We start from the raw sequence: 27,824 nt of genomic DNA, 5'->3' as shown, positions 1-27,824 counted from the left end.
GCCTGGCCTCTGCCCCCAGAATGTTCATGAAGGTCATGGCAGCGGTCATGGCCATTCTTCGCTCCAAGGGGATTCTCTTAATCCCTTACTCGGACGATCTTCTGATCACTCTGGACACTCTGGTCCGTATCGGCTGGATAGTCAACAAGGAGAAATGCTCCCTCATCCCAGCACAGCACCTGGTCCCAAGCCCGTGTCTTCCTGCCAATGGAGAAGTCTTTATCCCTCTGCCAGGGAACCCGCTCTCTAAAGTGACCAGCTCCTCGTCCTGCATGAGAGTACTGGGGAAGATGATTGCCGCCATGGAAGCCGTGCCTTTTGCTCAGTTCCATATCCGTCCTCTTCATTTGGCCTTCTTGTCTGCCTGGGACATGAGTACCGTCTCCCTGGACTTGACCCGTGCTTCTGCCTCTCAAGGTGAGGCAGTCCCTGACCTGGTGGACACTATCTGCCTCAGTCCTGGCAGGAAGTCCTTCCTCCCTCTACGGTGGCAGGTAATCACCACCAATGCCAGTCTCCTCGGTTGGGGAGTGGTCTTCCTTCATCACACAGCGCAGGGTCGCTGGAACGTTCAAGAAGCCGCTCTCCCCATGAATCTTATGGAGATCAGGGCAATTTTTCTTGCCCTTCTCCCACTGGCAATTCCTCCACGCAGGCCAGCCGGCCCGCATACAATCGGACAACACCACTACCGTGGTGTACATAAACCATCCAGGAGGGACTCGCTGCAAACAGGTGATGGCAGAGGGTGGAGCGTCACGTTCCCGCCACATCAGACGTACACATTCCGGGGGTTGAAAATTGGACAGCCGATCTTCTAAATCGTCAAGTTCTCGCATCGGGCGAGTGGTCTCTCAATCCCGCCGTTTTCAGCCAAATATGCCAGAGATGGGGCACAGCGGACGTCGACCTGATGGCGTCTCGGATGAACCACAAGGTTCCTCAGTTCATAGCCAGGTCCCGGGATCCCCTGGCCATCGGTTGCGATGTCCTATTGATCCTGTGGTCCCAATTCCAGCTGCCTTATCTTTTTCCGCCTCTCCCCCTGATTCCGAGAGTCTTTGAAAAAGATAAAGGCGGAAGAAATTACCGTGATCCTGGTAGCTCCAGACTGGCCAAGAAGGGCCTGGTACACGGAGCTGGTGAACATGCTTATGGACGCTCACTGGAGGCTTCCAGATCGTCCGGATCTTCTTTCGCAATGCCCCCTCTTCCACTAGAGTTCACAGTCTCTGAGTTTAACGGCATGGCCATTGAGGCCGCAGTTCTGTGGGAGGCTGGTTTTTCCCATCAGGTCATTCAGCCCATGATTAGGGCGAGAAACCAGCATCCTCGCGTATCTACCACAGATACTGGAAGGCCTTCTTTCAGTGGTGTGAGGACAACAGTTTGGTTCCTATGTCCTTTTCCCTTTTTTCCATCCATGGTTTTCTACAAGCGGGTCTTAATTCAGCTCTACCACTTAGTGCCCTTAAGGGGCATGTTTCAGCTCTCTCAAATCTTTTCAATGGAAATCTGGCGTCTCGTTCCAAGGTAAAGACTTTTCTTCAAGGAGTCGCCCACTTGGCACCTCCTTATTGTCCCCCGATAGATCCATGGGATCTTAATCTTGTCCTTTGCGCACTCCAGCATGCTCCTTTTGAGCCCATTCAGGACATTCTGTTTTCTCTCCTGTCTTGGAAAGTTGCCTTCTTAGTTACCATTACGTCCATTAAGAGAGTCTCTGAGCTAGCGACATTGTCCTGCTGTTCTCCGTTCCTGATTCTACATCAGGACAAGGTAGTTCTCAGACCTGTTCCTTCCTACCTAAGGTGGTCTCTTCATTTCACATTACTAAAGACATTGTCCTTCTTTCTTTAGGCCCCACTCCGGTCCATCTTCTGGAGAAGTCCCTCCACAAGTTGGATCTGGTAAGAGCTATCCGAGTCTACCGGTCAAGAACTGCTTCCTTTTTCCACTCTGATGCCTTGTTTGTCATCTCTGAGGGTCGTCGTTTTCTTTGCATTCTTTCTGGTCCCACCCTTAGGACTGCTTTGGGATGTCCCATGGTTACCTGTGTCCCCCAATGAAGTGATAAAGAGGGATTTTTGGTGCTCACTGTAAAGTCTCTTTCTTGGAGCCTTCCTTGAGGGACACAGCACCCTCACTAATTGTTTGTTGTTGGGTTGATACATATGTTGAGTTTTGGTTGCTTCTCCTACTGCTTTAACACAAACTGAAGGGCTTTGTGCCTGTCGGTGGGTGTATACTGCTGAGGAGGAGCTATTTTCCTTTTTTGCCTAGTGTCAGCCTCCTAGCGACAGCAGCATACACCAATGGTTACCTGTGTCCCCAAATAAGGATCCAAGAAAGAGATTTTATGGTGAGTACCAAAAATCCCTCTTTTTATGTTCTTTATAAGGGGGCGTGACTCACAGGGTTACCTGGGGGTGTCTTTAGGCATTATGACTGTGAGCCACACCCCTTGATAAAAACCATAAAAATCAGCATTAAATTCAAAAAGCCCATATCTCTGGAACCGTATGGTGGATTTAAAAAAAAAAAACAACTTCTTCCGGGAAGAAAATAGCGGGCGATCTGCCAGCCGGCAACAGTATGAGATTTCTCTTACTGGTTCATTTTGATCACTGTGATAGGGCCTATCACAGTGAGCAAACTAAAATAATAGGAAATCAAACCCCCCCCTTTATCACCCCGTTAGTTATGTAAAAATAAAAAAAAGTATTTATTTCCAATTTTTCCAGTATAGTATAGTATGGTATAGACAAACTTATTGAAAGATGTAACAAATTTATCATCCAGGATGTTCCACTGTGTGAACTTTTTATTTATTTTTTTTCACTGTCTAGTCTACTTTCACGCTGTCGCTGCCTGTACATTCATTCAGGCATTAAAAGTCTAACCTGTCCTTCTTCATAGACTGTGCCTGTGGAAAGGATTCTCTACAGTAGTCTCATTCCTTGAGAAACAGCTGACCCTGAGTGTAGACGTGAGCCACAAAGTCCTGCGCAACGAGACCGTGCTGGAATCCATGATGGATCTCTACTCCAGGGTCCCCAGAGAGAGGTTCTCCGAAATCTGCGAGAAAGAGTTTGTGGGGATGGTCGTGTTAACCAGGTACTGATCATAAAAATTATTTAGCCCCGTGTTATTTTCCTTTTTTGTTTTATTTATTGTTGCAAGAGCCAGAACTTTTTTGAAACTTTCAATTTTGCACTTAGGGCACGTTGCTCTCCTCCCTTTGGAGGCAGTTCTTCTTTCTCTGTGTTTCTCATAGTTTTTTGGGGAATTTTTTTTTTTTAATTAGGTACAACAATAAGACCTACAGAGTGGATGATATGGATTGGTCTACCAAACCCACAGACACGTTCCCGAAAAAGGACGGAACTCAGATGACCTACATGGAGTATTACAAACAGGTATTAGGGATGTCATGAATATGGCTGCCTTGTAAGTACTAATAGATGCAGGACACATCAGGGTGGAGCTCTTTTCTCCTGTGGGGGATGAGGTTAGAGCAGGGGAGGGGTAAAAAAAGAAAGGTGTGTGTAACAGACAAAGGGGAGGGTACTGCACTGTGCTGGGGCGGGACCAAAGCAAGAAGCACTGTGACTACAGGTTAATGGCACAGGACGCAGTCTCCTGTCGGTCAGCGTTGGGACTTCATCTTCTCTGCCCAGTTGCACAGGTCATTGATTTGTAAACATGAGTCTTACTATCAGTCATTAATTACTTAAAGGGAATCTGTCACCTAATTTTTCGCATATAAGCTGTGGCCACCGTCATTAGGGGCTTATCTACAGTATTCTGTAATGCTGTAGATAAGCCCCCGATGTAACCTGAAAGATAAGAAAAACGAGTTTTATTATACTCACCCGGGGCGGTCCGGTTCAATGAGTGTCACGGGTCCGGTGCCTCCCGTCTTCATGCGATGACGTCCTCTTCCTTGCTTCCTGGCGTGGCTCCTGCGCAGGCGTACTGATTTTTCCTGTTGAGGACAGAGTAAAGTACTGCAGTGCGCAGTTGCTGGGCCTCTCTGACCTTTCCCTGCGCCTGCGCACTGCAGTACTTTGCTCTGTCCTCAACATGGCAGAGAATTAAGCCTGCACAGGAGCCGCGACAGAAGTAAGGACCTGTGACACCCATCGGACCCGTACCGCCCCTGAGTGAGTGTAATCTAACTTGTTTTTCTTTTCTTTCAGGTTACATAGGGGGCTTATCTACAGCATTACAGAATGCCTAATGGCAGTGGCCGCAGCTTATATGCGAAAAATGAGGTGACAGATTCCCTTTAAAGGCTTTGTCATCTTTGCATAGAATTTTATCTTTATTGTTCGTTTGCTTTCTAAGTGCAAAGTTAATAACTTTCTAAATACTTCTCTTTAAAAATGTTCTTCCATTTTGTTCCTGCAGAGGATCCTTAAATCTTTTTCCTAGCTGAGTGATCTGCAAAAATATTACTGATCTGTCAGATCTCCTCCTCCTGATTTCTGTATCTGCTGTCCCCCTCCCCACAGTGTCAGACATAGGAGCTGTGGGTGTGGGGGGGTGCACACACATCTCCATGATGTGGAGAGGGGAGAAAGCAGGTATAGTTTCGGGGAGGGCAGAGAAAAATAGGCAATAAAACTCATGAAGAGAAAATGAGTGCATGATAGAAGCTGTGCTGACATGCAAGTAAGGACAGCAGGGTCCTGTTTACACACAGAGGTCTCATCCAGCATGTATTACTGAGAGAGACACTCCTGGAAGAGAAAGTTATGAAATAAGGAATAAAGATTTAGTAACATTTCATTATCTAATGGTAATCAGTAAATTACATACAAAAATGTTTTCTCATGTCGAAGGTGTCCATAGCCTTTATTTACTGAGCTATTTTAGGGAGGTTTTTTTTTTTTGTTTTTTGTTTTTTTTTTTTTTTTACAGTTTTGACTGTATTTTACTTAGTGTTAGTCTGTTTTATGAGTTTATTATACAGTAATCCATCAGACTTGTATTTCTTTTTTCCAGCAATACAATGTGGAGCTTACTGACTTATCCCAGCCCATGCTGGTGAGCGCCTTGAAGGTGAAGAAGGGCGAGGGGTGCGACACTCCACGGGTTGTGCACCTGCTCCCAGAACTGTGCTATCTGACTGGTAAGGGGCATCAATTATAACTAGGCCCAGGAGACCTCTATATAACATTGTATCGGCCGAACTACAGCAGTACACAGAAGCAAAAAGACACTTCTAGATTATCCTGTAGTTGTACAGTCCTGTAACTTGCAGAAACAGCGCCACACCTATCTATGGTTTTGTCAGGTATTGCAGCTCAACTTCAGTGAAGGGAATGGGGCTTAGCTGCAATACCAGACATGGCCTGCAGACAGGTGAGGCGCTGTTTTGAAGAAGAAAACAGGTATTTTGTTAATAGGCACAATAAAAGCCAAATGTCAGGAGGTGGACTTGTGCTTTCTTACAATATTAGATGGTATTCAGTCACATAGAGATAATAGGCCGATGTACGACAGCTGTCAGCCCTAATGTGCATTTAGTGGAGCAAGATGAGATAAGCGGACGATAGACTCATGGCGCCGCTTATCCCGGTGAAAACAAAAGGGCCTGTCTGGCATCTTTTCACTACCTCCCTGATCCGCGCCCCGCAGACATCAGATCGTTATCAGATCCCAGTGATAAAACTCTGCGGCCAGCTAACAGGAGGTAATTATCTTGCCCCTCTGGTGAAAGCAGATCTCAGCCAGAGAAGAGTGAAAAAGGGAAATTCTTGGCAGCGGCTCCTCACAAGCGAGTCTAACAAACCGTGTATTCTGCCTGACATTCACACTTCACCAGCGCACAGATCCTGGCACCGGGCATGTGGGCTACGGAGCATCGCTCATGAATGGAGCATTGTTCCGCACTGTTCATACGCAGACGCGGGTGACACGCTGCTCTGCCAAAAGATGGGTATGTCATTAAATATTTATCTATTGCTCATAAAAGGAGATGCGGCCGGTGCTGTGCCAGCAGCGCTGTCAGACACCCACTCTACAGTTTTACTAATTTGTTAGCAGCGTGCATTTGATTAACATGTTGGGTGCCAAACACAATGGCGCAGAGTTTCTTTCCTGCAAAAGGATTGTCTATTTTTAACTATTTTTTTCATGACGTATAGAAATTGCAAACTGAGATTTGCATACCCTTCCCTGATCCAGCACTGCCTCCGCTGCTTTGTCAGTGTAGCTGTTGAACTCAGTGATTGTCTGCAGCGGTTACAAGTGCACACTACTGTAGCCGATCAACAAAAACTGAAGCAGCGGTGGAGAGTTAGCACTGGACCCGAGATGAGCCTATAGGCTAAGGATAGTTTAAGGGTACCGTTACACCTAGCGACTCACCAGCGATCCCGACCAGCGATATGACGCGGTCAGGATCGCTGGTGAATCGCTAGGTGGTCGCTAGTGAGCTGCCACTCAGGCAGATCTCACCAGCGACATCGCAGGGGACGGGGATCGCTACTTACCTGTCAGACGAGGCGATCCTGCGTCCTCCCGCCCGGCTCCACGCGTCGCTCGTCGTCACAGCAGGAAGCGCCGCAGGAAGTGGACGACGAGGAATGGTCCAGCAGCTTCTCGCGCGATCAGCGATAACCAGGGGGGGAGCCGGTCGGAGGTAAGTATCACATGCAGCGATATCGCCAGTAATATCGCTGTAACGTCACAAAATCGGTGACTTTACAGCGATATTGCTAGCGATATCGCAGTGTGTAACGGGGGCTTAAGCAAAACAACACCGGTAAGAAATTTGCACAATAGTGTAAAGGAGTTGTGCCACAAGCAATATTTATCACCTACTCAGAGGATTGACAACGAATGTATGATCACTGAGGGTCCTCTGATATGACGCTCCCACCAATCCCCAGGACAGGGGGCCCAAAGTCTCTTGTATGCATGCAATTAACCCCTTCCAAAAATCCAACATACATGTGCAAGCACGTATCAGGCGCTGAGCCTGTTCCATACATGGCAAGTGTCTGCTGCGTTATACAGTCATGGCCGAAAGTGTTGGCACCCTTGAAATTGTTCCAGGAAAATTAAGTATTTCTCCCAGAATATTATCGCAATTACGCATGTTTTGTTATACACATGTTTATTTCCTTTGTGTGTATTGGAACAGCACAAAAAAAAATGAAAATGGAAATTGGACTTAATTTCACCCAACACTCCCAAAATGGATTGGACAAAATTGTTGGCACCCTCAATTTAATGTTTGGTTGCACACCCTTTTGAATAAATAACTGCAATCATAACCATCAACAAGCTTCTTACGCCTCTCAAATGGAATTTTGGACTACTCTTCTTTTGCAAACTGCTCCAGGTCTCTCATATTTGAAGGCGTTTTCTTCCAACAGCAATTTTAAGATCTCTCCACAGGTGATCAATGGGATTTATATCCGGACTCCCTGCCGGCCACTTCAGAACTCTCCAGGGCTTTGTTTCCATCCATTTTTGGTTGCTTCTTGAAGTATGATTGATGTCATTGTCCTTCTAGAAGACCCATGACCTAGGACGAAAACCCAGCTTTCTGACATAGGGCACTACATTGTGATCCAAAATCCTTTGGCAATTTTCAGATTTCATGATGCTTTGCACACTGTCAAGGCACCCAGTGCCGGAGGCAGCAAAACAATCCCAAAACATAATTGAACCTCCACCATATTTGACTGTAGGTACTGTTTTGTTTTGTTTTTTGTAGAACTAAATCCGTTTTTGGTAAACTAGTATGATGTGCTTTACCATAAAGCTCTACCTTGGTCTCATTTGTCCACCAGATGCTTTTCCAGAAGGATTTTGGCTTACTCATATACGTTTTGGCAAACTGCAGTCTAGCTTTTTATGTTTCTGTGTCAGCAGTGGGGTCTTTCTGGGTCTCTTGCCATAGCATTTCATGCAAATGTGAACGGATAGTTCGCGCTGACACTGATGCACCCTGAGCATGCAGGGCAGCTTGAATTTCTTTGGAGCTTGAGGCTGATATTCCGCCATCCGAACTATCCTGCGTTGCAACCTCTCATCAGTTTTTCTGTGCCGTCCACGTCCAGGGAAATAAGCTACAGTGCCTTGGGTTGTAAACTTCTTGATTATTTTGGACACCTGTCATGATCCAGGTTGGATATGACAGGTTTTGAATAAGTAACCTTTTTTTTCCTTTGAGCTGGTTGCTTAGAGTTAGTTTTGCCCCCGGTGGCCAATAGGGTTATTACACAGTGGTGTATTTTGTTCTAGTTTGCCTCCGGTGGTGGTGAGCGTTATTGCACGGGAATCTCTAACAGGTGTGAGACTGGCTCCTAACTATAAAGGTGTGTCAGGTGTTCTCACTCACTGTTGGTGATATTGGTGTTTTCCAACCATCCCTGGTGAAGGAAGGAGCTAGAGAGAGTTCCTGGCAAGTCAGTCAGAATCCTGGAGTGGCAGCTATGGTGTCAGCGAGGAGTTCTGGCAAAGCTTGGAGGAGTGGCAGCTATGGTGTCAGCGAGGAGTTCTTGTAAAGCATGGTGGAGGGCAGCTATGGTGTCAGCGAGTTCTTGCAAAGCTTGGTGGAGTGGCAGCTATGGTGAAAGCTGCACTCAGATGCTGGACTCTGTTGCTGGAAAGCTGCACTCGGATGCTGGACTCTGTTGATGTAAAGCTGCACTCAGATGCGGAACTCTGTTGCTGGAAAGCTGCACTCAGGTGTTGGATCCGGTTGGAGGAAAAGATGCACTCAGGTGTCGGACTCTGTTGCTTGGAGCATTAGCAACAGAGCAAAGCTAAGTGGTGTTTCCCTGTTTGTCACTTTCCTCAATGTGTGTTTTAGTGCAGTGGTGGGATTAGTTTCTGCACCGTCCACTTCACTAGTAAGGGACTGGTTCAGGACGAGCTAGGGATTTCAGGTATCCTGATCGGTGCCCGGTGCGGAACCGGCCTAGGGATCGTTAGGAATGTAGAGACACTGACTCAGGGGAGTGCAGGAGGTCTCCACGTCCCCGTTCCCTATCACAGGGCTACCATTGTAATTGTTTTCCTGGTTTTCCCCTTTATTCTGAAATTCGCCCTGCTGGAGGCGGTGTATACAGACATACGTGTACTACTTGCATGCGCCTGCTGGAGGCGGTGTATCCGGCTGCACGTTCTATTATTTAAATTCGCACTGCTGGAGGCGGTGTATCCAGGGTCACGCGTGTCATATAAATTTGCCCTGCTGGAGGTGGTATGTCCAGCCACACATGACCATGACAACACCGTGGACAGAGGAACATCAAGATCGCTGGAGATGGACTTTTAACCTTAAGATTGTTGATATTTTTCAACAATTTTGGTTTTGTAGTCCTCGGATAGTTCTCTTCTCCCCTTTCTGTTCTTCATGCTTAGTGTGGCACACACAAACACACAAAGATTAAGTCAACTTATCCCCTTATTATCTGGTTTCAGTTGTGGTTTTCATATTGCCCATGCCTGTTACTTGCCACAGGTGAGTTTTAGCAAGCATGGGGCGGTCTACTATCAGAGAACGGCCCAAGGGCGTTGGAACGCCCAGGAGACTCTTCTGCCCATCAACCTTCTGGAGATCAGGGCAATCTTCCTCGCTCTCCTTCATTGGCAGCATCTTCTCGTAAGCAAACCGGTCCGCATTCAGTCAGACAACGCCACGGCCGTGGCGTACATAAACCACCAGGGCGGTACTCGCAGCAGGCAGGTGATGTCAGAAGTGGCAAGGATACTCCGCTGGGCAGAGCGTCACGTGCCGGTGATTTCCGCCGTTCACATTCCAGGGGTGGAAAACTGGGCAGCCGACTTCTTGAGTCGCCAAGGTCTAGCGTCAGGCGAATGGTCCCTTCATCCCACAGTCTTCAGTCAGATATGCCAGCGTTGGGGCACCCCGGACGTCGATCTCATGGCATCTCGGATGAACAACAAGGTTCCTCACTTTGTAGCCAGGTCCAGGGATCCTTTAGCCGTCGGTTACGACGCGCTAGTAATTCCGTGGTCCCAGTTCCAACTACCTTACCTGTTTCCTCCGCTTGCCCTGATCCCAAGAGTGGTCAAAAAGATAAAGTCAGAGGGCATCCCAGTCATCTTAGTGGCTCCAGACAGGCCGAGACGCCCTTGTTACGCGGAGTTGGTGAACATGCTCGCGGACGTCCCCTGGAGGCTTCCAGACCGTCCAGATCTTCTCTCGCAAGGCCCCCTTTACCACCAGAGTTCTCAGTCTCTGAGTTTAACGGCATGGCAGTTGAGGCCGCGATTCTGAGGGAATCAGGGTTTTCCGACCGGGTCATTCAGACCTTGATTAAGGCTCGGAAGCCGGCTTCCTCCCGCATTTACCATAGGTACTGGAAGACCTTTTTTCGTTGGTGTGACGAGAACGATGTTTTTCCACTATCTTTCTCCATTCCTCCCATTCTTGGTTTCCTCCAATCCAGTTTGGATGCGGGCCTATCCCTCAGTACCCTCAAAGGCCAGGTGTCTGCCCTAGCAATCCTCTTCCAGAAGGATCTAGCTTCCTTACCGCAAGTGAAGACTTTTCTCCAAGGAGTCGCCCATGTGGCTCCTCCTCATCGTTCTCCGATAGATCCATGGGATCTCAATCTTGTTCTTGGCGCTCTCCAGAAGGCGCAGGTCGAGCCAATCCAGGATATCCCTCTGTCTTTTCTTTCATGGAAGGTGGCTTTTCTAATCGCCATTACATCCATCAGGGAGAGTTTCTGAGCTGGCGGCCTTATCCTGTCGTTCTCCGTACCTTATCCTCCACCAAGATAAGGTTGTTCTCAGGCCAGTTCCTTCTTTCCTTCTGAAAGTGGTATCTCCCTTTCACATTAACGAAGATATTGTCCTTCCATCGTTTTGTCCTGCGCCTGCTCATCCTCTGGAAAAGTCGCTCCACAAACTGGATGTAGTGAGAGTCTTGCATGTTTACCTTGCCAGGACCGCTTCCTGTCGCCAATCTGATTCCTTGTTTGTCATTTCTGAGGGTCACCGGAAAGGTCTTCCGGCTTCCAAATCCACAATTGCTCGTTGGATTCGGTCTACCATCCTGGAGGCCTACCGTCTTCAGGAGAAACGGCCCCCTCCGGGAGTGAAAGCCCACTCCACCCGGGCTGTAGGGGCTTCTTGGGCTGTGCGGCATCAGGCTTCGGCCTTACAACTCTGCAGGGCCGCGACCTGGTCGTCTTTGCACACCTTTGCGAGGTTCTACAGGGTTCATACCCAGGCCTCGTCTGATGCAGCTCTTGGTAGGAAGGTTCTGCAGGCGGCGGTGGCGCATCGACCGACCTAAGCCCTTCCTTATTTCGTTCCTTTATTGTTGTTCCCACCCTCGGGACTGCTTTGGAACGTCCCATGGTTATCTGTGTCCCCCAATAAGGTGATAAAGAAAGAGGGATTTTGGGTTCTTACCGTAAAATCTCTTTTCCCTTCACCCATGACAGCACCACATGAGAGAGGGATCCGCCCCGCCAGGACAGGAACCTACTGAAACATAAGGGGCGGCACCTCTCCCCCGCTTCAGTTGGGTTCCTGTCCTGGAAAGGAATCCCTCTGACAGCGGCGGCGCCTGTCAGGATGAAAGACCCAGGGCCGTCCCGGCGTTTAAATTGCAGGGCTGACTTACCTGCAACGCCGGCCGTCGGCAGCTGGTAGCGCAGTCCCCTGGGTGTTGCCTGATCCGGGCCCCGGGTTCGTGCGGGCACGTCCCGATGTCCTCCTTTCGGAGGTTCCTCCACGTGCCGCCCTCCCCCTGCGTGCGCGCCCGTCCTTCGTCTGCTTGCAGGGGAAGCCGGGGGCGGAGACCGGCGTCCGACGTCAGCGGCACAGAGGATTCTGGGAGCGCGACCGCTGACGTCATCAGGACGCGACGATCATGGCGCCGGGCGCGACGCCGGCCAGGAGAAGCGGCTGGCGGTCGCGGGGGGAGGGGTAATGAGGGGCACTCACTTTAAAGAAGGAGCAGAAGCGGCTGCAGGGGTGACAATGGCATCTCAGGAGGATCGCTCACTGTCCCCATTGTCTCTGCCCCCATCACAAGCTTCTGGTTGCAAGAGCCGCTCGAGCGGCAAAAGCAGCAGCCGTCCAAGTCACCGATCGAGGGATTCCTCGAGGTCAAAAGAACGTAGAACGCACGCTCCTTCGCAGCCCCAGAGCCCGTTATCGGTCTTTCCTGGCTGGTGAGTGATCTCCGTGAATGTAGACAATGGTGTAATAGGGCTCCCTATGTCTTTTCTTTTTATAGGGAGGCAAAAAAGCTACATGCAAAAAGAAAAATAAAGTATGTGCCATATGCCACAGCCCTTTAGCAAAAGACTACCAAAGGGACTTATGTGTCAGCTGTATCCAGCGGACTATGGCTGAAGAGGCACCGAGCCTGGCAACAAACCTCAGATCAATAATTAAGTCGGAGGTACAGGGCTCACTTAAAAAATTATTAAAAAAGAAAAGTAAGAGTAGGAAAGCCTCCCCGAGTTCCTCGTCAGGCTCCTCCTCTTCGGAGTATCAAGTTGAGCACGGGTCATCTTCATCCTCAGACAGTGATACGGGGGGCAGACCTTGCTTTCCCATAGAAGATACGGACGCCCTCCTTAAAGCCATCAGGTCCACTATGGGTCTTCAGGAGGAGAAAGTAGAGAGGTCACTGGAGGATGTGATGTTTGGCGGCCTACAAGAAAGGAAAAAGCGTACCTTTCCGGTCAATGACAAGATTCAGGCCCTAATCGAGAGAGAGTGGAAGAAACCGGAGAAGTCAGGTAGCCTTCCCTCCTCTTCAAAGCGAAGATACCCCTTTGAGGCTAAGGACACGGACATCTGGGACAAGGTCCCAAAGATTGACGCCGCAGTGTCTAGGTCTTCCAAGAAGTCGGCCCTGCCCCTGGAGGATTCAGGGGTTTTGAGAGATCCCTTGGATAAAAAAGCGGACTCATACCTAAGGCACACTTGGGAGGCAGCGGCAGGCGGTCTAAAACCAGCAATAGCCGGCACCTGCACAGCCCGGTCATTAATGGTCTGGTTGCAACAACTGGAAGAAAAATTGGTCTCCAAAATACCAAGGGAGAAAATTTTAGGTGAAATGTACCTACTACACGGAGCTGCCGCCTTCTTGGCAGACACCTCCGCCGACTCGATGAGGTTAACGGCAAGAGCAGCGGGGCTGTCGAACGCCGCAAGACGGGCGTTATGGCTCAAAGGCTGCCCTGAGGACATTCAATCTAAGGCAAAATTATGCTCGTTACCATGTGATGGGCAGTTCTTGTTTGGAAAAGACCTGGATGACATCCTGGAAAAAGCCAGTGATAAAAAGAAGGGCTTCCCCAAATTCATGGGTGATCAAAGGAGACCGCCCTTTCGGAGGGGAAGGTTCAATCGAGGCCGTCCCCCGGGAGAACGGAAAAGGTGGGACGACAAGAGGAAAAAAGAACCAGGGTTTATGTTTGGGGGAAATACCTCAACCGCCAAAAAATCCCGGCAATGACACCAGCCCTCCTGTGGGGGGAAGATTGAGGCTCTTTTCCCAAGAATGGGAGAAAATATCGGCCAACAATTGGATCCTGGAAATTATAAAGAATGGCCTAAAAATCCCCTTCTTCCAGTATCCAAGAGCTTCATTTGTGGTGACCCCCGTCAGGAAGGAACCAGGAGAGCAATCAGCCATAGAAACAGAAATCTTAGGACTATTGGAGAAACAAGTTCTGGTAGAGGTCCCGAAAGATCAAGAAAGAAGGGGGTTCTATTCTCCCCTCTTCCTAATAAAAAAACCCGACCTTTCCTTCAGAACGATAATAAATCTCAGGCGCCTCAATCAATGGATCAAGAACCAAACATTCAAAATGGAATCAGTGACTTCGGCCATAAAGCTGTTACACCACAACTGCTTCATGGCCGTAATCGATTTGAAGGATGCCTATTACCATATCCCGATGCACCAAGAGTACCAAAAATACCTGAGGGTAGCCCTATACATCCAGGGCGACCTCAGGCATTTTCAATTTACAGCTCTTCCGTTTGGCATCTCCATAGCGCCAAGGATTTTTACAAAAGTAATAGCGGAAATGACAGCTTTCTTTCGAATCCACAATGTGATTATGGTGCCTTACTTGGACGATTTTCTGGTCATTGGCAATTCAGAACATCACTGCGCACATCAGGTAGAGAAGATAACAGAGACCCTGCAAAGACTGGGTTGGATGGTAAACTTAAAAAAATCAAAACTTCAACCCCTAAGGAAACAAACGTTTCTAGGTTTCGTCTTGGACTCCGACCGTCAAGTTTGCCTCTTGCCAGAGAAAAAACTAGAGAAGGTGAGAGAAATGACCCTTACGGCAATACAGCATCCTCACATGACCCTAAGAAGGGCAATGTCCCTGTTGGGCACGCTAACAGCCTGTATCCCTGCGGTCAACTGGGCACAGTATCATACCCGACAACTGCAGGCGGAAATCTTGTCAGCCCAGAGACGATTGAAAGGGCGTTTAGAAGGGAAGCTGGAACTTTCCGAAAGGGGGAAAAACTCTCTCACTTGGTGGCTAGACGACACAAATTTAACAAGGGGAACTTTGTGACACAGGCCCGTGTCCGATGTAATATTGACGGACGCAAGCTCCTCGGGATGGGGGGCACACCTGAGAGAACATATGGCCCAAGGGTCCTGGGCTCACATAGAGCAGAAGGCTTCCTCCAACTTAAGAGAGTTGAGAGCGATAAACAGGGCCCTAGAGGCATTCATTCCCATGTTACGGGGTCAAAACGTCCGAATTATGTCAGACAACAGGGTGGCAGTGGCGTATGTCAACCACCAGGGAGGGACAAGGTCAAACTCCCTAATGGACGAAGCCAAAAGAATCTTCCTCAAAGCAGAGCAACACCTAACCTCCCTAACAGCCCTGCATATCAAAGGGACAGAAAATGTTCAAGCCGACTTTCTAAGCCGCAACAAGTTAAAACAGGGAGAGTGGGCCTTAAATCGTGTAATATTCCAGAAGATAGTACAGTTATGGGGACAGCCAGTAATCGACCTCTTTGCCACCAAAAGCAACCGACAAGTGAGAAGGTTCTGCTCATTAAACCCAGGGGAAAACCCGTGGGCAGTGGACGCTCTACAAATCCCGTGGTTGTTCAAGCTGAGCTATGCCTTTCCCCCAGTAGCGTTAATCCCGGCAGTAGTAAAAAAGATAAGAGACGAGCAAGCCAGAGTAATCCTCATAGCCCCGTTCTGGCCAAAAAGACCGTGGTTTTCTCTACTACAAATGATGTCTCTCTCGGACCCGTGGGTACTACCAGAGATTCCAGATTTGTTAGCTCAGGGGCCGATATTCCACAAACAAGTCAAGGGGCTCCATCTGACGGCGTGGAATTTGAGAGGTCACTTTTGAGAGATAAAGGGTTTTCCCCGGGGTTGGTGACTACTCTAATGAAAGGTAGAAAGCCAATAACAACCAACATATATGGCAGAACGTGGAAAAAATTCCTACAATTCCTGGGAAAACCGTTAGGTCAAGAACCCCCAATCGAGTCCATCTTGGAGTTCTTGCAGGCAGGCCTACAGCTAGGCCTGGCGGTTAATACCCTCAAAGTACAGGTTTCAGCGCTGGGTGCATTATACAATTGCAATATAGCAGCAAACAGATGGGTAGCCAGGTTTATAAAATCTTGCCACAGATCTAGGCCAGTTTCCTTACCGAAAATAGCTCCATGGAATCTAAATCTGGTGCTGGAAGCCCTCACGAAAGAGCCGTTTGAACCCATACAGCAGATTTCAACTAAAAATCTCACTCTAAAAACCATCATTTTGGTAGCTCTAACGTCGGCACGTAGAGTTAGTGACTTACAGGTCCTTTCAGTCAACCCACCATATACCCAGATATACCAGGATAGGGTGGTTATGAGAACAGACCCGGCTTACTTGCCGAAAGTAGTGACTAACTTTCACCGAAACCAAGAGATTGTCCTCCCTTCCTTTTGCGAGAATCCGAAAAACCCAGGGGAGGAGAAGTTTCATAGCCTAGATGTTAAAAGAACCCTAGTAGAGTATATGTCTATAACCAGCCAGTGTAGGAGGTCCCAGTCCCTATTTGTAGCCTTCCAGGGTGCTAGGAAAGGTTATGGAGTGTCAAAGGGGACTATTGCCCGATGGATTAGGGAGGCCATTAGTGTAGCCTATTCAGCTAGTGGCGTCCCGGTTCCTGACGGCATCAAGGCTCATTCCACCAGAGCCGTGGCGACCTCCTGGGCTGAGAAATCAGAGGTATCAATAGAGCAAATTTGTAAGGCCGCTACTTGGGCCTCACCCTCAACTTTCTTAAGACACTATAGACTAAATCTGTCCTCCTCTGCTGACTTGACCTTTGGTAGAAGGGTGCTGCAAGCGGTGGTCCCTCCCTAAGGTGTTCGAAGTCTCCAGAATCTCTCATGTGGTGCTGTCATGGGTGAAGGGAAAACCACCATGGTTACTTACCGGTAGCCGGTTTTTCCGGAACCCATGACAGCACCCGTATATTTCCCCCCCTTTTTCACCGTTTGGGTGTGCACAATAGTCGGGTGTATTTGTGTGATGTGGTGTTGGATAAATATGTAACTAACCGGGAAGTCCTCTCAAATGCTCTGTAATCCAACTGAAGCGGGGGAGAGGTGCCGCCCCTTATGTTTCAGTAGGTTCCTGTCCTGGTGGGGCGGATCCCTCTCTCATGTGGTGCTGTCATGGGTTCCGGAAAAACCGGCTACCGGTAAGTAACCATGGTGGTTTCTTGGAGCCTTCATTGGGGGACACAGCACCCTCCCTGTTTAAGTAGTACCGTGTTGGGTCTGAGAGTCCCCTGTTGAGTTGGTACATATGTTTATGGTTTTTGGTTGCTTCTCCTACTGCTTTTTTCACCAACTGAGGTGCTTGGTGCCTGTCGGTGGGTGTATACTGCCGGGGAGGAGCTAAGTTTCTTGTTTTGCATAGTGTCAGCCTCCTAGCAGCAGCAGCATACACCCGTGGTTATCTGTGTCCCCCAATGAAGGCTCCAAGAAAGAGATTTTACGATAAGAACCCAAAATCCCTCTTTCTCACCAAGGCTCTTCTCCCACGATTGCTCAGTTTGCCTGGACGGCCAGGTCTAGAAGACTTCCGGTGGTCCCAAACGTCTTCCATTTAAGGATTATGGAGGCCTCTGTGCTCTTAGGAACCTTGAGTACTGCAGAAATTCTTTTGTAACTTTTGCCAGACCTGTGCCTTGCCACAATTCTGTCTCTGAGCTTCTTGGCCAGTTCCTTTGACCTCATGATTCTCATTTGGTCTGACATGCACTGTGAGCTGTGAGGTCTGATATAGACAGGTGTGTGCCTTTACAAACCAAGCCCTGTTAGGCGTCTGGTTTCTGCGTCTGCGCTGCAGGAATCCAGAGCCTCACATTCTGCGGTCTCCTGCTGTCTATCTACTGCAGAGAAGATTACTTTGCAGCAGACCGCTCCAGAGACTAAGTTCCTCTGTGCTCCTACTGGGCATGCTCACGAGGCAATCTCCCATTGGAGATCGGGAGTCATGTGCCCAGGTCCTGCTCCAGATCTCATTGGTCCATCTCGGAGATCTGGAAGGTCTCGCACGGCTATAAAAAGCGTGCATTACCTTTTGGCCATGCGCTAGTATAGACTATACTTGCTATGTGTGAATGGTGACGGATGTATTATTCTGGTGACTGACTTATTAAGAAACCCCTTCCCTTTGATATTACGCATGTGGATAGGGAATTAGTTCAGCAGTCAGCGCCAGTCTGTGGCAAGCCTTAGGCCACTGTGCACACCGCACCTCTGCGCTAGCGTCCGACATTGCGCCTGCTTTGTAGCTGTGTCGTCCAGCGGCAGTGTCCTACACCGCGCTGCAGTTGCAGCCCTTCTTGGCGTTCGCAGTAGCGACGCCGCACACACGGTAGGTCTAGACGGACGCAGCCCCTCTGTCTTAGGTCCTGCTCCTGTGACCAGATACCGTGTGTGCATTTATCTGAGGCCTGTGACACTAACAGGCTCAGCTTTTTTGTATGTTTTTGTTGCGGCACTTCTGTGTGTGAAGTTGAACCCGTGCGCATTATATCGCCATATTGCTCGTCTGTCATTACCTAGCAGCAGTGTAACACCTACTGCACGGTGGACCCCGAGCGGCGAACGCATTTTATTATTTATTTTTATTTAGTGCGTTCCGCCGCTCCAATCAGCTTAATTAAACACTGCTGGGCTCCAATGAAGGAGTAGAACCATCTCAAGGAGGATCACAAGGAAATGGACAGATTGTGACTTAAATATGAGTGTCTGAGCAAAGGGTCTGAATACTTATGACCATGAGATATTTCAGTTTTTCTTTTTTAATAAATTTGCAAAAATGTTTACATTTCTGTTTTTTTTTCAGTCAAGATGGGGGGCGGAGTGTACATTAATGAGAAAAAAAATGAACTTTTTTGCATTTACCAAATGGCCACAATGAAACAAAGAGTGAAAAAAATTAAAGTGGACTGAATACTTTCCTTACCCACTGTAAAACAGCCAGGAACCGCCGTGTATTTAGCGGGCTCCTAACACCTGCATCCACCATACATGGAGCAGGCTCCATACACACACACACCCTGCATCCACCATACATAGAGCGGGCTCCATACACACACACCCTGCATCCACCATACATGGAGAAGGCTCCATACACACACACCCTTCATCCACCATACATGGAGCAGGCTCCATACACACACCCTGCATCCACCATACATGGAGCGGGCTTCATACACACACACCCTGCATCCACCATACATGCAGAGGGCTCCATACACACACACCCTGCATCCACCATACATGGAGCGGGCTCCATACACACACCCTGTATCCACCATACATGGAGCGGGCTTCATATACACACACACACACACACACCCTGCATCCACCATACATGGAGCAGGCTCCATACACACACACCCTGTATCCACCATACATGGAGCGGGCTCCACACACACACCCTGCATCCACCATACATGGAGCAGGCTCCATACACACACACCCTGTATCCACCATACATGGAGCGGGCTCCATACACACACCCTGCATCCACCATACATGGAGCGGGCTTCATATACACACACACACACACACACACACACCCTGCATCCACCATACATGGAGCAGGCTCCATACTCACACACCCTTCATCCACCATACATGGAGCAGGCTCCATACACACACCCTGCATCCACCATACATGGAGCGGGCTTCATACACACACACACACACCCGGCATCCACCATATATGGAGCTGGCTTCATACACACACACACCCTGCATCCACCATACATAGAGCGGGCTTCATACACACACACCCTGCATCCACCATACATGGAGCGGGCTTCATATACACACACACACCCCCTGCATCCACCATACATGGAGCGGGCTTCATACACACACACACCCTGCATCCACCATACGTAGACGGGCTCCATACACACAGGTGATTTTTACTTGATGGTTTCCCCCGGTAGACGGGGGAAATGATCGTGATAAAAGATGGCTTTCATATGTATTTATACAGCATCGTTATCTGTTCCCTGAGCGCAGGCTTATCATAGATGTGTCAGACTTTGCCGTGAATACCTTGTTTATGGTGCCAATTTCTTCCCGTTTCACTAGGACTGTCGAGCCGCGCACTTTCGGACAACCGACTGATGAAAGACCTGTCGGGGGAAACACAATTAAACCCGGAGCTCAGGCAGAGGAGACTGCAGAGTCTGGCAGAAAACATCCAGGAGTAATTCATTCAACTATTTTTTGACTTGTTTCCATTACAGAAATCCTATAAAAGAATGACCTCCGATAAACTATTGAGCGAGGCTTAGTAATCACGTGTATCCCTTAACTATGGCTGGGGAGGATGAGGAAGGGGAATATTGCGCTAAGTAAATCATTTCCTATTGATTAAATGTATAAAGAGAGGATTCCTGCCAACCCTTCACTGTATGGTCATTAAAAATGTAAAGGGTACAAAGATCCGGGACTTTGTACCAAAGGGAAACCTGCATTTTATCTAAATCCAGATGTATGTATTTGCTGACATTTTGGGGTCCATACGACGCCATTCGACCCCAAACTTGCACACTTTTGTTTATTTTGAATTTGTAGAGAAAAAAAAATGTTTTTGTTTTATTTTTGTTTTTTTTTGAGGGGCATTTTCCAAGTCCCGTAACTTTATTTTCTGTTGATGTAGCTGTGTGAGGGCTTGTATTCTGAGGGGCAACTTGACATTTTTATCGATAACCATTTTAGGGTTGACACAATATTTGGATCGCTTCTTGTTGAAGAACTTCAGCGATGGAAAAAAAAAAAAAGCGCAATTTTTGCATTTTGCATTTTTTTTCCCCTTTTGCGATATTTAACAATCGGGTTAGTTAATTTTATTCTTTTCTAGATCTGACTTTTACTGACAATATATGTGTTTATTCTATTGGCGCTTGGTTGTCACAGCGGCCTGCGACCAGCGTCCTTCGTGATTGGGACATCAGTAAAAATGTCCCCGCATAAACGCAGACATCAAAATAAATGTACCTAGTGGAAGGAAAAGATGATGTAAGAACCAACATATTGGAATAAGATGCAAGGATAGAAATCAGAGATAGCCACAGATGCAAAACACCAATGCCCAGGAGATGAAATCTGAGAGAATCCATAGAAATTAGGAAAAGACACAAAAAAATAACAAAATGGGGAGAAGATTAAAAAGGAGAAAAAGACGGGAGTAAGAAAAAGATAGAAAAATAAGAAAAAAATGCAACAAAAATAAAATTGAAAAATAAGGGTTTTCAAAAGTTAATTACAGACTTGCACACAGGCAGCAGTGAAGCTAAAATAAGTAATATACACTCACCCATTTCTTACCCCACATGGTGACATTGTGCCCCCGATCTTTTCCGCTGGTATCCTGTTCACCTTCTCTGTTGCTGTTATGTCCTGGATACCCTACGTGATCATTGCAGCCAAACACAGGCGTCTCTTGTCATCCACCGTTGAGGCCGGTGACATGTGTTGTATACAAGACACGACCCCTGCAACCAAGGTATACAGCGGACCAGCAGGCAGGATAGGGGATGTGGAGCACCGAGGATGAAATGGGTAAATAAATAATATAATATTATCTAATATATAAAGCTCAAGTGTGTGTATGTACAGTTGTGGCCAAAAGTATTGACACCCCTGCAATTCTGTCAGATAATAATCAGTTTCTTCCTGAAAATGAATGCAAACACAAAATCTTTGGTATTATTATCTTCATTTAATTTGTCTTAAATGAAAAAGCACAAAAAGAATTGTCCTAAAGCCAAATTGGATATAATTCCACACCAAACATAAAAAAGAGGGTGGACAAAAGTATTGGCACTGTTCGAAAAATCATGTGATGCTTCTCTAATTTGTGTAATTAACAGCACCTGTAACTTACCTGTGGCACCTAACAGGTGTTGGCAATAACTAAATCACACTTGCAGCCAGTTGACATGGATTAAAGTTGACTCAACCTCTGTCCTGTGTCCTTGTGTGTACCACATTGAGCATGGAGAAAAAAAAAGAAGGCCAAAGAACTGTCTGAGGACTTGAGAAACCAAATTGTGAGGAAGCATGAGCAATCTCAAGGCTACAAGTCCATCTCCAAAGACCTGAATGTTCCTGTGTCTACCGTGCGCAGTGTCATCAAGAAGTTTAAAGCCCATGGCACTGTGGCTAACCTCCCTAGATGTGGACGGAAAAGAAAATTGACAAGAGATTTAAGCGCAAGATTGTGCAGATGTTGGATAAAGAACCTCGACTAACATCCAAACAAGTTCAAGCTGCCCTGCAGTCCGAGGGTACAACAGTGTCAACCTGTACTATCCGTCGGCGTCTGAATGAAAAGGGACTGTATGGTAGGAGACCCAGGAAGACCCCACTTCTTACCCCGAGACATAAAAAAGCCAGGCTGGAGTTTCCCAAAACTTACCTGAAAAAGCCTAAAACGTTTTGGAAGTATGTTCTCTGGTCAGATGAGACAAAAGTAGAGCTTTTTGGACAAAGGCATCAACATAGAGTTTACAGGAGAAAAAAAGAGGCATTCAAAGAAAAGAACACGGTCCCTACAGTCAAACATGGCGGAGGTTCCCTGATGTTTTGGGGTTGCTTTGCTGCCTCTGGCACTGGACTGCTTGACCGTGTGCATGGCATTATGAAGTCTAAAGACTACCAACAAATTTTGCAGCATTATGTAGGGCCCAGTGTGAGAAAGCTGGGTCTCCCTCAGAGGTCATGGGTCTTCCAGCAGGACAATGACCCAAAACACACTTCAAAAAGCACTAGAAAATGGTTTGAGAGAAAGCACTGGAGACTTCTAAGGTGGCCAGCAATGAGTCCAGACCTGAATCCCATAGAACACCTGTGGAGAGATCTAAAAATGGCAGTTTGGAGAAGGCACCCTTCTAATATCAGGGACCTGGAGCAGTTTGCCAAAGAAGAATGGTCTAAAATTCCAGCTGAGCATTGTAAGAAACTCATTGATGGTTACCGGAAGCGGTTGGTCGCAGTTATTTTGGCTAAAGGTTGTGCAACCAAGTATTAGGCTGAGGGTGCCAACACTTTTGTCTGGCCCATTTTTGGAGTTTTGTGTGAAATGATCAATGTTTTGCTTTTTGCTTCATTCTCTTTTGTGTATTTTTTCATTTAAGACAAATTAAATGAAGATAATAATACCAAAGAATTTGTGTTTGCAATTATTTTCAGGAAGAAACTGAGTATTATCTGACAGAATTGCAGGGGTGTCAATACTTTTGGCCACAACTGTATGTGTGTGTATGTATGTATGTATGTATGTCCGGGATTGGCATCCGCACCGTCGCAGCTACAGCCACACGTCTGGACCCCGAGAGTGTCCTATGTTGTGAGGCGAAATTTTAACCCCGCGCTTTCCAATTCACCAAACAATTTTACCCCTGTCTACATAATGGGGAAAAAGTGTGTGTGTATCAAGTCCCGCCCCTCATTATGATGTCATAATTGTTGCCGTGGCGACGCTGATGTCATCATAGGTTGCAAGCCCCGCCGCTCATTATGATGTCATAATGGTTGACTATGGGATTGAGGATATGTAAGGGGTATATGGGCATGGGACTATGGGATGGAGGATGTGTGATGGGTGTATGAGCACTCGACTATGGGATGAAGGATATGTATGACGGGTATATGGGCACGGGACTATGGGATGGAGGATGTGCGATGGGTATATGGGCACTCGACTATGGGATAGAGGATATGTATGACGGGTATATGGGCACAGGACTATGGGATGGAGGATGTGTGATGGGTATATGGGCAAGGGCCTATAGGATGGCGAATATGTATGATGGGTATATGGGCATGGGATGGAGGATGTGTGATGGGTATATGGGCAAGGGCCTATAGGATGGCGAATATGTATGATGGGTATATGGGCATGGGACTATGAGATGGAGGATGTGTGATGGGTGTATGAGCACTCGACTATGGGATGGAGGATGTGTGATGGGTATATGGGCATGGGACTATGGGATGGAGGATGTGTGATGGGTGTATGAGCACTCGACTATGGGATGGCAAATATGTATGATGGGTATATGGGCATGGGACTATGGGATGGAGGATGTGTGGCCGGTATATGGGCACTGGACTATGGGATGGAGGATATGTATGACGGGTATATGGGCACGGGACTATGGGATCGCGGATATGTATGATGGGCATATGGGCATGGAACTATGGGATAGAGGATGTGTATGATGGGTATATGGGCATGGGACTATGAGATGAAGGATGTGTGATGGGTATATGGGCATTCGACTATGGGATGGCGAATATGTATGATGGGTATATGGGCACGGGACTATGGGATGGAGGATGTGTGATGGGTATATGGGCATGGGACTATGGGATAGAGGATGTGTGATGGGTATATGGGCACTCGACTATGGGATAGAGGATATGTATGACGGGTATATGGGCACGGGACTATGGGATGGAGGATGTGTGATGGGTATATGGGCACGGGCCTATGGGATCGTGGATATGTATGATGGGTATATGGGCACGTGACTATGGGATGGCGAATATGTATGATGGGTATATGGGCATGGGACTATGGGATGGAGGATGTGTGATGGGTTTATGGGCATGGGACTATGAGATGGAGGATGTGTAATGGGTGTATGAGCACTCGACTATGGGATGGAGGATATGTATGATGGGTATATGGGCATGGGACTATGGGATGGAGGATGTGTGATGGGTATATGGGCATGGGACTATGGGATGGAGGATGTGTGATGGGTGTATGAGCACTCGACTATGGGATGGAGGATATGTATGATGGGTATATGGGCACGGGACTATGGGATGGAGGATGTGTGATGGGTATATGGGCACTCGACTATGGGATGGAGGATATGTATGACGGGTATATGGGCACAGGACTATGGGATGGAGGATGTGTGATGGGTATATGGGCACGGGCCTATGGGATCGTGGATATGTATGATGGGTATATGGGCACGTGACTATGGGATGGCGAATATGTATGATGGGTATATGGGCATGGGACTATGGGATGGAGAATGTGTGATGGGTTTATGGGCATGGGACTGTGAGATGGAGGATGTGTGATGGGTGTATGAGCACTCGACTATGGGATGGAGGATATGTATCATGGGTATATGGGCACGGGCCTATGGGATCGTGGATATGTATGATGGGTATATGGGCACGGGACTACGGGATGGCGAATATGTATGATGGGTATATGGGCATGGGACTATGGGATGGAGGATGTGTGATGGGTATATGGGCATGGGACTATGAGATGGAGGATGTGTGATGGGTGTATGAGCACTCGACTATGGGATGGAGGATACGTATGATGGGTATATGGGCATGGGTCTATGGGATGGAGGATAATTATAATTTGCTATAACAAACCACAGTTAGTTACTATGCCTGGGCAGCGCCGGTCTCTTCAGCTAATATATATATATATATATATATGTATATATATATATGTATATATATATATATATATATATATATATTTATTTATTTATGTGACCAAAAGTGTTGACACCCTTGATTTTGTTCCAGAAAATGAAGCATTTCTCCCTGAATATTATACAATTACATAATGTGGTGTAGTGACCACTGTGTCCACTAGGGGGCGCTTTATGGATGTCCCAGGAGAGTGAATGAATGGCAAGATACTGAATGACCGTTATGTATCTCAAGGTGGGTGGCCTTGAGATGGAGATTTGAGTGTGTCAATCAGTAGTGATACTGCTGAGGTGCTGGTTCAATGTGTCAGGGACTAGTTACCTACAAAGCCACCCAGGGTGTGTGTTTAATAACGCTATTGTAAAGTGTATATGTGTGTGTGAAGGACCTGTGATGAGGTCATAGTTATGTGACCCGGTGGGCGTGGCTATGGACCATATAATGTGGCCAGGGTAGGTCACATGAGGTAAATGCAGGGACCCGATTGGTCCGTTTGGAAGGTCTCGTGCAAAGAGATGTCTGTCTTCCTGACAGCACGTGTGGGTGCTGTGTTTAATGGCTGCAAGTGCCTGAGAGTTCCCTGGAGGGAATGAATGTCTGCAGTATGGAGAAGCAGCCATGAGAGAACTGTGACAGGGTGAGATACAGCTGTGAGGCTGAAAAGCCTGCGTATTGGACATTGCTGACAGAGGAAAGCTCTGTCATGGATGCTATGCCGTTAAGTGAACTTTATGTTGCTTGCTTTGGTTTACGCTGCTGAATAAACCGCATGGACTATGCTTGTTTCATGGAAAACCCGTACCGGATCTGATTTTTGTGGCTGCAAGCGAGTATCCCCTACCCGAATGACAGCGCTACCTCACAATATGTTTTGTTATACACATGTTTATTTTCTTTGTGTGTATTGAAACAACCCCAAAATATCCAGAAAAAAAGGCAAATTGGACATAATTTCACACAAGACATCCAAAATAGTCCGAACAATTTTGTTTGCACCCTTAATATTTGGCTGCACATAGTTAGGAATAAATCTCGGCTATAAATTGCTTCCTATAACCATTAACAAGCTTCTTCCATCTCCTCCGGAAGCCGTGCCGGCTGTGATCAACAATTTTGTGTGGATTGGTGGCTGTCCAACTACTGGGAACCCTGTTGTTCCTTGCGTGTTGAGTCTTTCAACATCTTTCCAGCTTCTGCTGCCACTGAGAAATGCAACACAGTGCAACCGTCACAGAGATGGCATCTACAAGCCACAAGAAAAACTAAAATAACATTTTCCCTCAGAAGCAGCGTCCATCAGTGGCCGTCCCTGGTATTGCAGCTTATCCCCATTGTCTTAGAGTACAGAAACTTTTTTGTGATCCTGGACACTCCTCCTTGTGTCGTCTTGTCATCGACCGCCATAAACAAATGTAATTGTTCTGATAACATTTCTTGCAATTCATCTCATGGGTAAAATGCCTGCCGGTGACGGCAGCTCATGATGGCATGTCCCTGATACATTCCCCTTTCTCGTTTATCTGTTTATGCACTGGATTTATTGGCTGCCCCTGAGTGAGAAGGATGCCCTCCACACTTAGCAAACCTCTTATGAGTTGGCACTGGAGCAGCATATATATTTAATGATATGAGCAGATCCTGTTTCTTGCCACCTTCCTATACTTTGGTTTTGCCAGAAAGGAAGGCCGGTCGGTGACAGAAGTAACAATGTGCATTATTAATGTGCTGATCAATCTTTTTTATATCTTTTTCCACAGAAGCCGGGAGGCGAGCGCCGAACTGGCAAAATGGGGTGTGACACTGAAGAGACAGCTGCCCGTCATCGGACGCGTGGTGCCCCCTGAAAAGATCTGCTTGAGGGATAATATTGTAAGTGACTGAAACCTTAACATTTATTTTTCAGCTCAAAAAAATAAAGCCTTTAATCACATATCTCTTTGATGCATGCTCGTCAGGAAAGTATTCAGAAAGCCCTGCCATTATCTGTACCTCCACTTTTTGCTTATTCTTCCCTCACCCGGGCAGTTTGTGCGCCTTCATATAAAATATTGCGTAGTTACTAAAATGGATTTCACGTAAAGATTGAACAATTCGATTAGTGCTGCCAGAGTCCCGTATCCATCTGGATTTCCATCTCAGCCGGTCTTCACTTTTGCGCCTGGCATCCTTGTCAGGACCAACGACGGCCAATTAAGCGCCAGATCCACCCTGATCCAACAATCATCACCTATCCAGTAAATAGATAATAATTTTGGAGAACAGAATACTGTTTTAATCGTTGAGAGCTATAATCAAAATGACCATGAAAAAAAGCTAAAATATATATATATTTTTTTTCTTCATGTATTTGCATATATGAAACCTTCAAGAAAATGCCGTATATTAGATCCAGTTTGGAGCATTTTACAAGTAGTTAATGCATGCAATAAGCATCAAGTTCCCCCAAAAAAGCCTTCAGTTTTAAATAGACATTTCCCTTTAAATAAAATAAAAACACCCTGTAAGCATTTGCTGATCGATAGAAGCCACAACAAATATTAAAGTCCAACAAGACCCCTCTGAATTGTTTGATTTCTGTGAGTGTCCTTTAGTTCTCATTCACACAAGTCTGTCTTTGGACCATGTGGACATGAGACAATATATGGACACACAAGTGATTCTTCACACCGATAGTTGGTCCTTGTGGGAAAAGAAAGCTCAGCGTGCTCTAGTCTGGTCCATTGTATGTAACAGAATGCTGCACAGAGGGGTACAGCACAGAGGGGTACAGCACCGAT

General features: G+C 47.2%; 1 protein-coding gene across 1 annotated transcript in view; it reads left to right on the top strand.

Annotated features, from left to right (window-relative positions):
- Positions 1–27,824, top strand: part of PIWIL4 (piwi like RNA-mediated gene silencing 4) — a 275,269-nt gene that overhangs the window by 126,763 nt on the left and 120,682 nt on the right. Inside the window, exons 8-12 of the mRNA XM_073582971.1 lie at positions 2,920–3,117; positions 3,308–3,419; positions 5,011–5,137; positions 19,651–19,768; positions 26,805–26,916. Of these exons, the coding sequence (XP_073439072.1) occupies positions 2,920–3,117; positions 3,308–3,419; positions 5,011–5,137; positions 19,651–19,768; positions 26,805–26,916 (667 nt within the window). The remainder of the gene's footprint in view (positions 1–2,919; positions 3,118–3,307; positions 3,420–5,010; positions 5,138–19,650; positions 19,769–26,804; positions 26,917–27,824) is intronic.

The sequence above is a fragment of the Dendrobates tinctorius genome, unplaced genomic scaffold (genome assembly GCF_039654945.1).
Source record: "Dendrobates tinctorius isolate UK_male_01 unplaced genomic scaffold, ASM3965494v1 ptg000075l, whole genome shotgun sequence".
NCBI classification, from domain to species: Eukaryota; Metazoa; Chordata; class Amphibia; order Anura; family Dendrobatidae; genus Dendrobates; species Dendrobates tinctorius.
The sequence above is the reverse complement of the archived record's forward strand: the minus strand, read 5'-3'. Positions and strand labels throughout refer to the sequence as shown.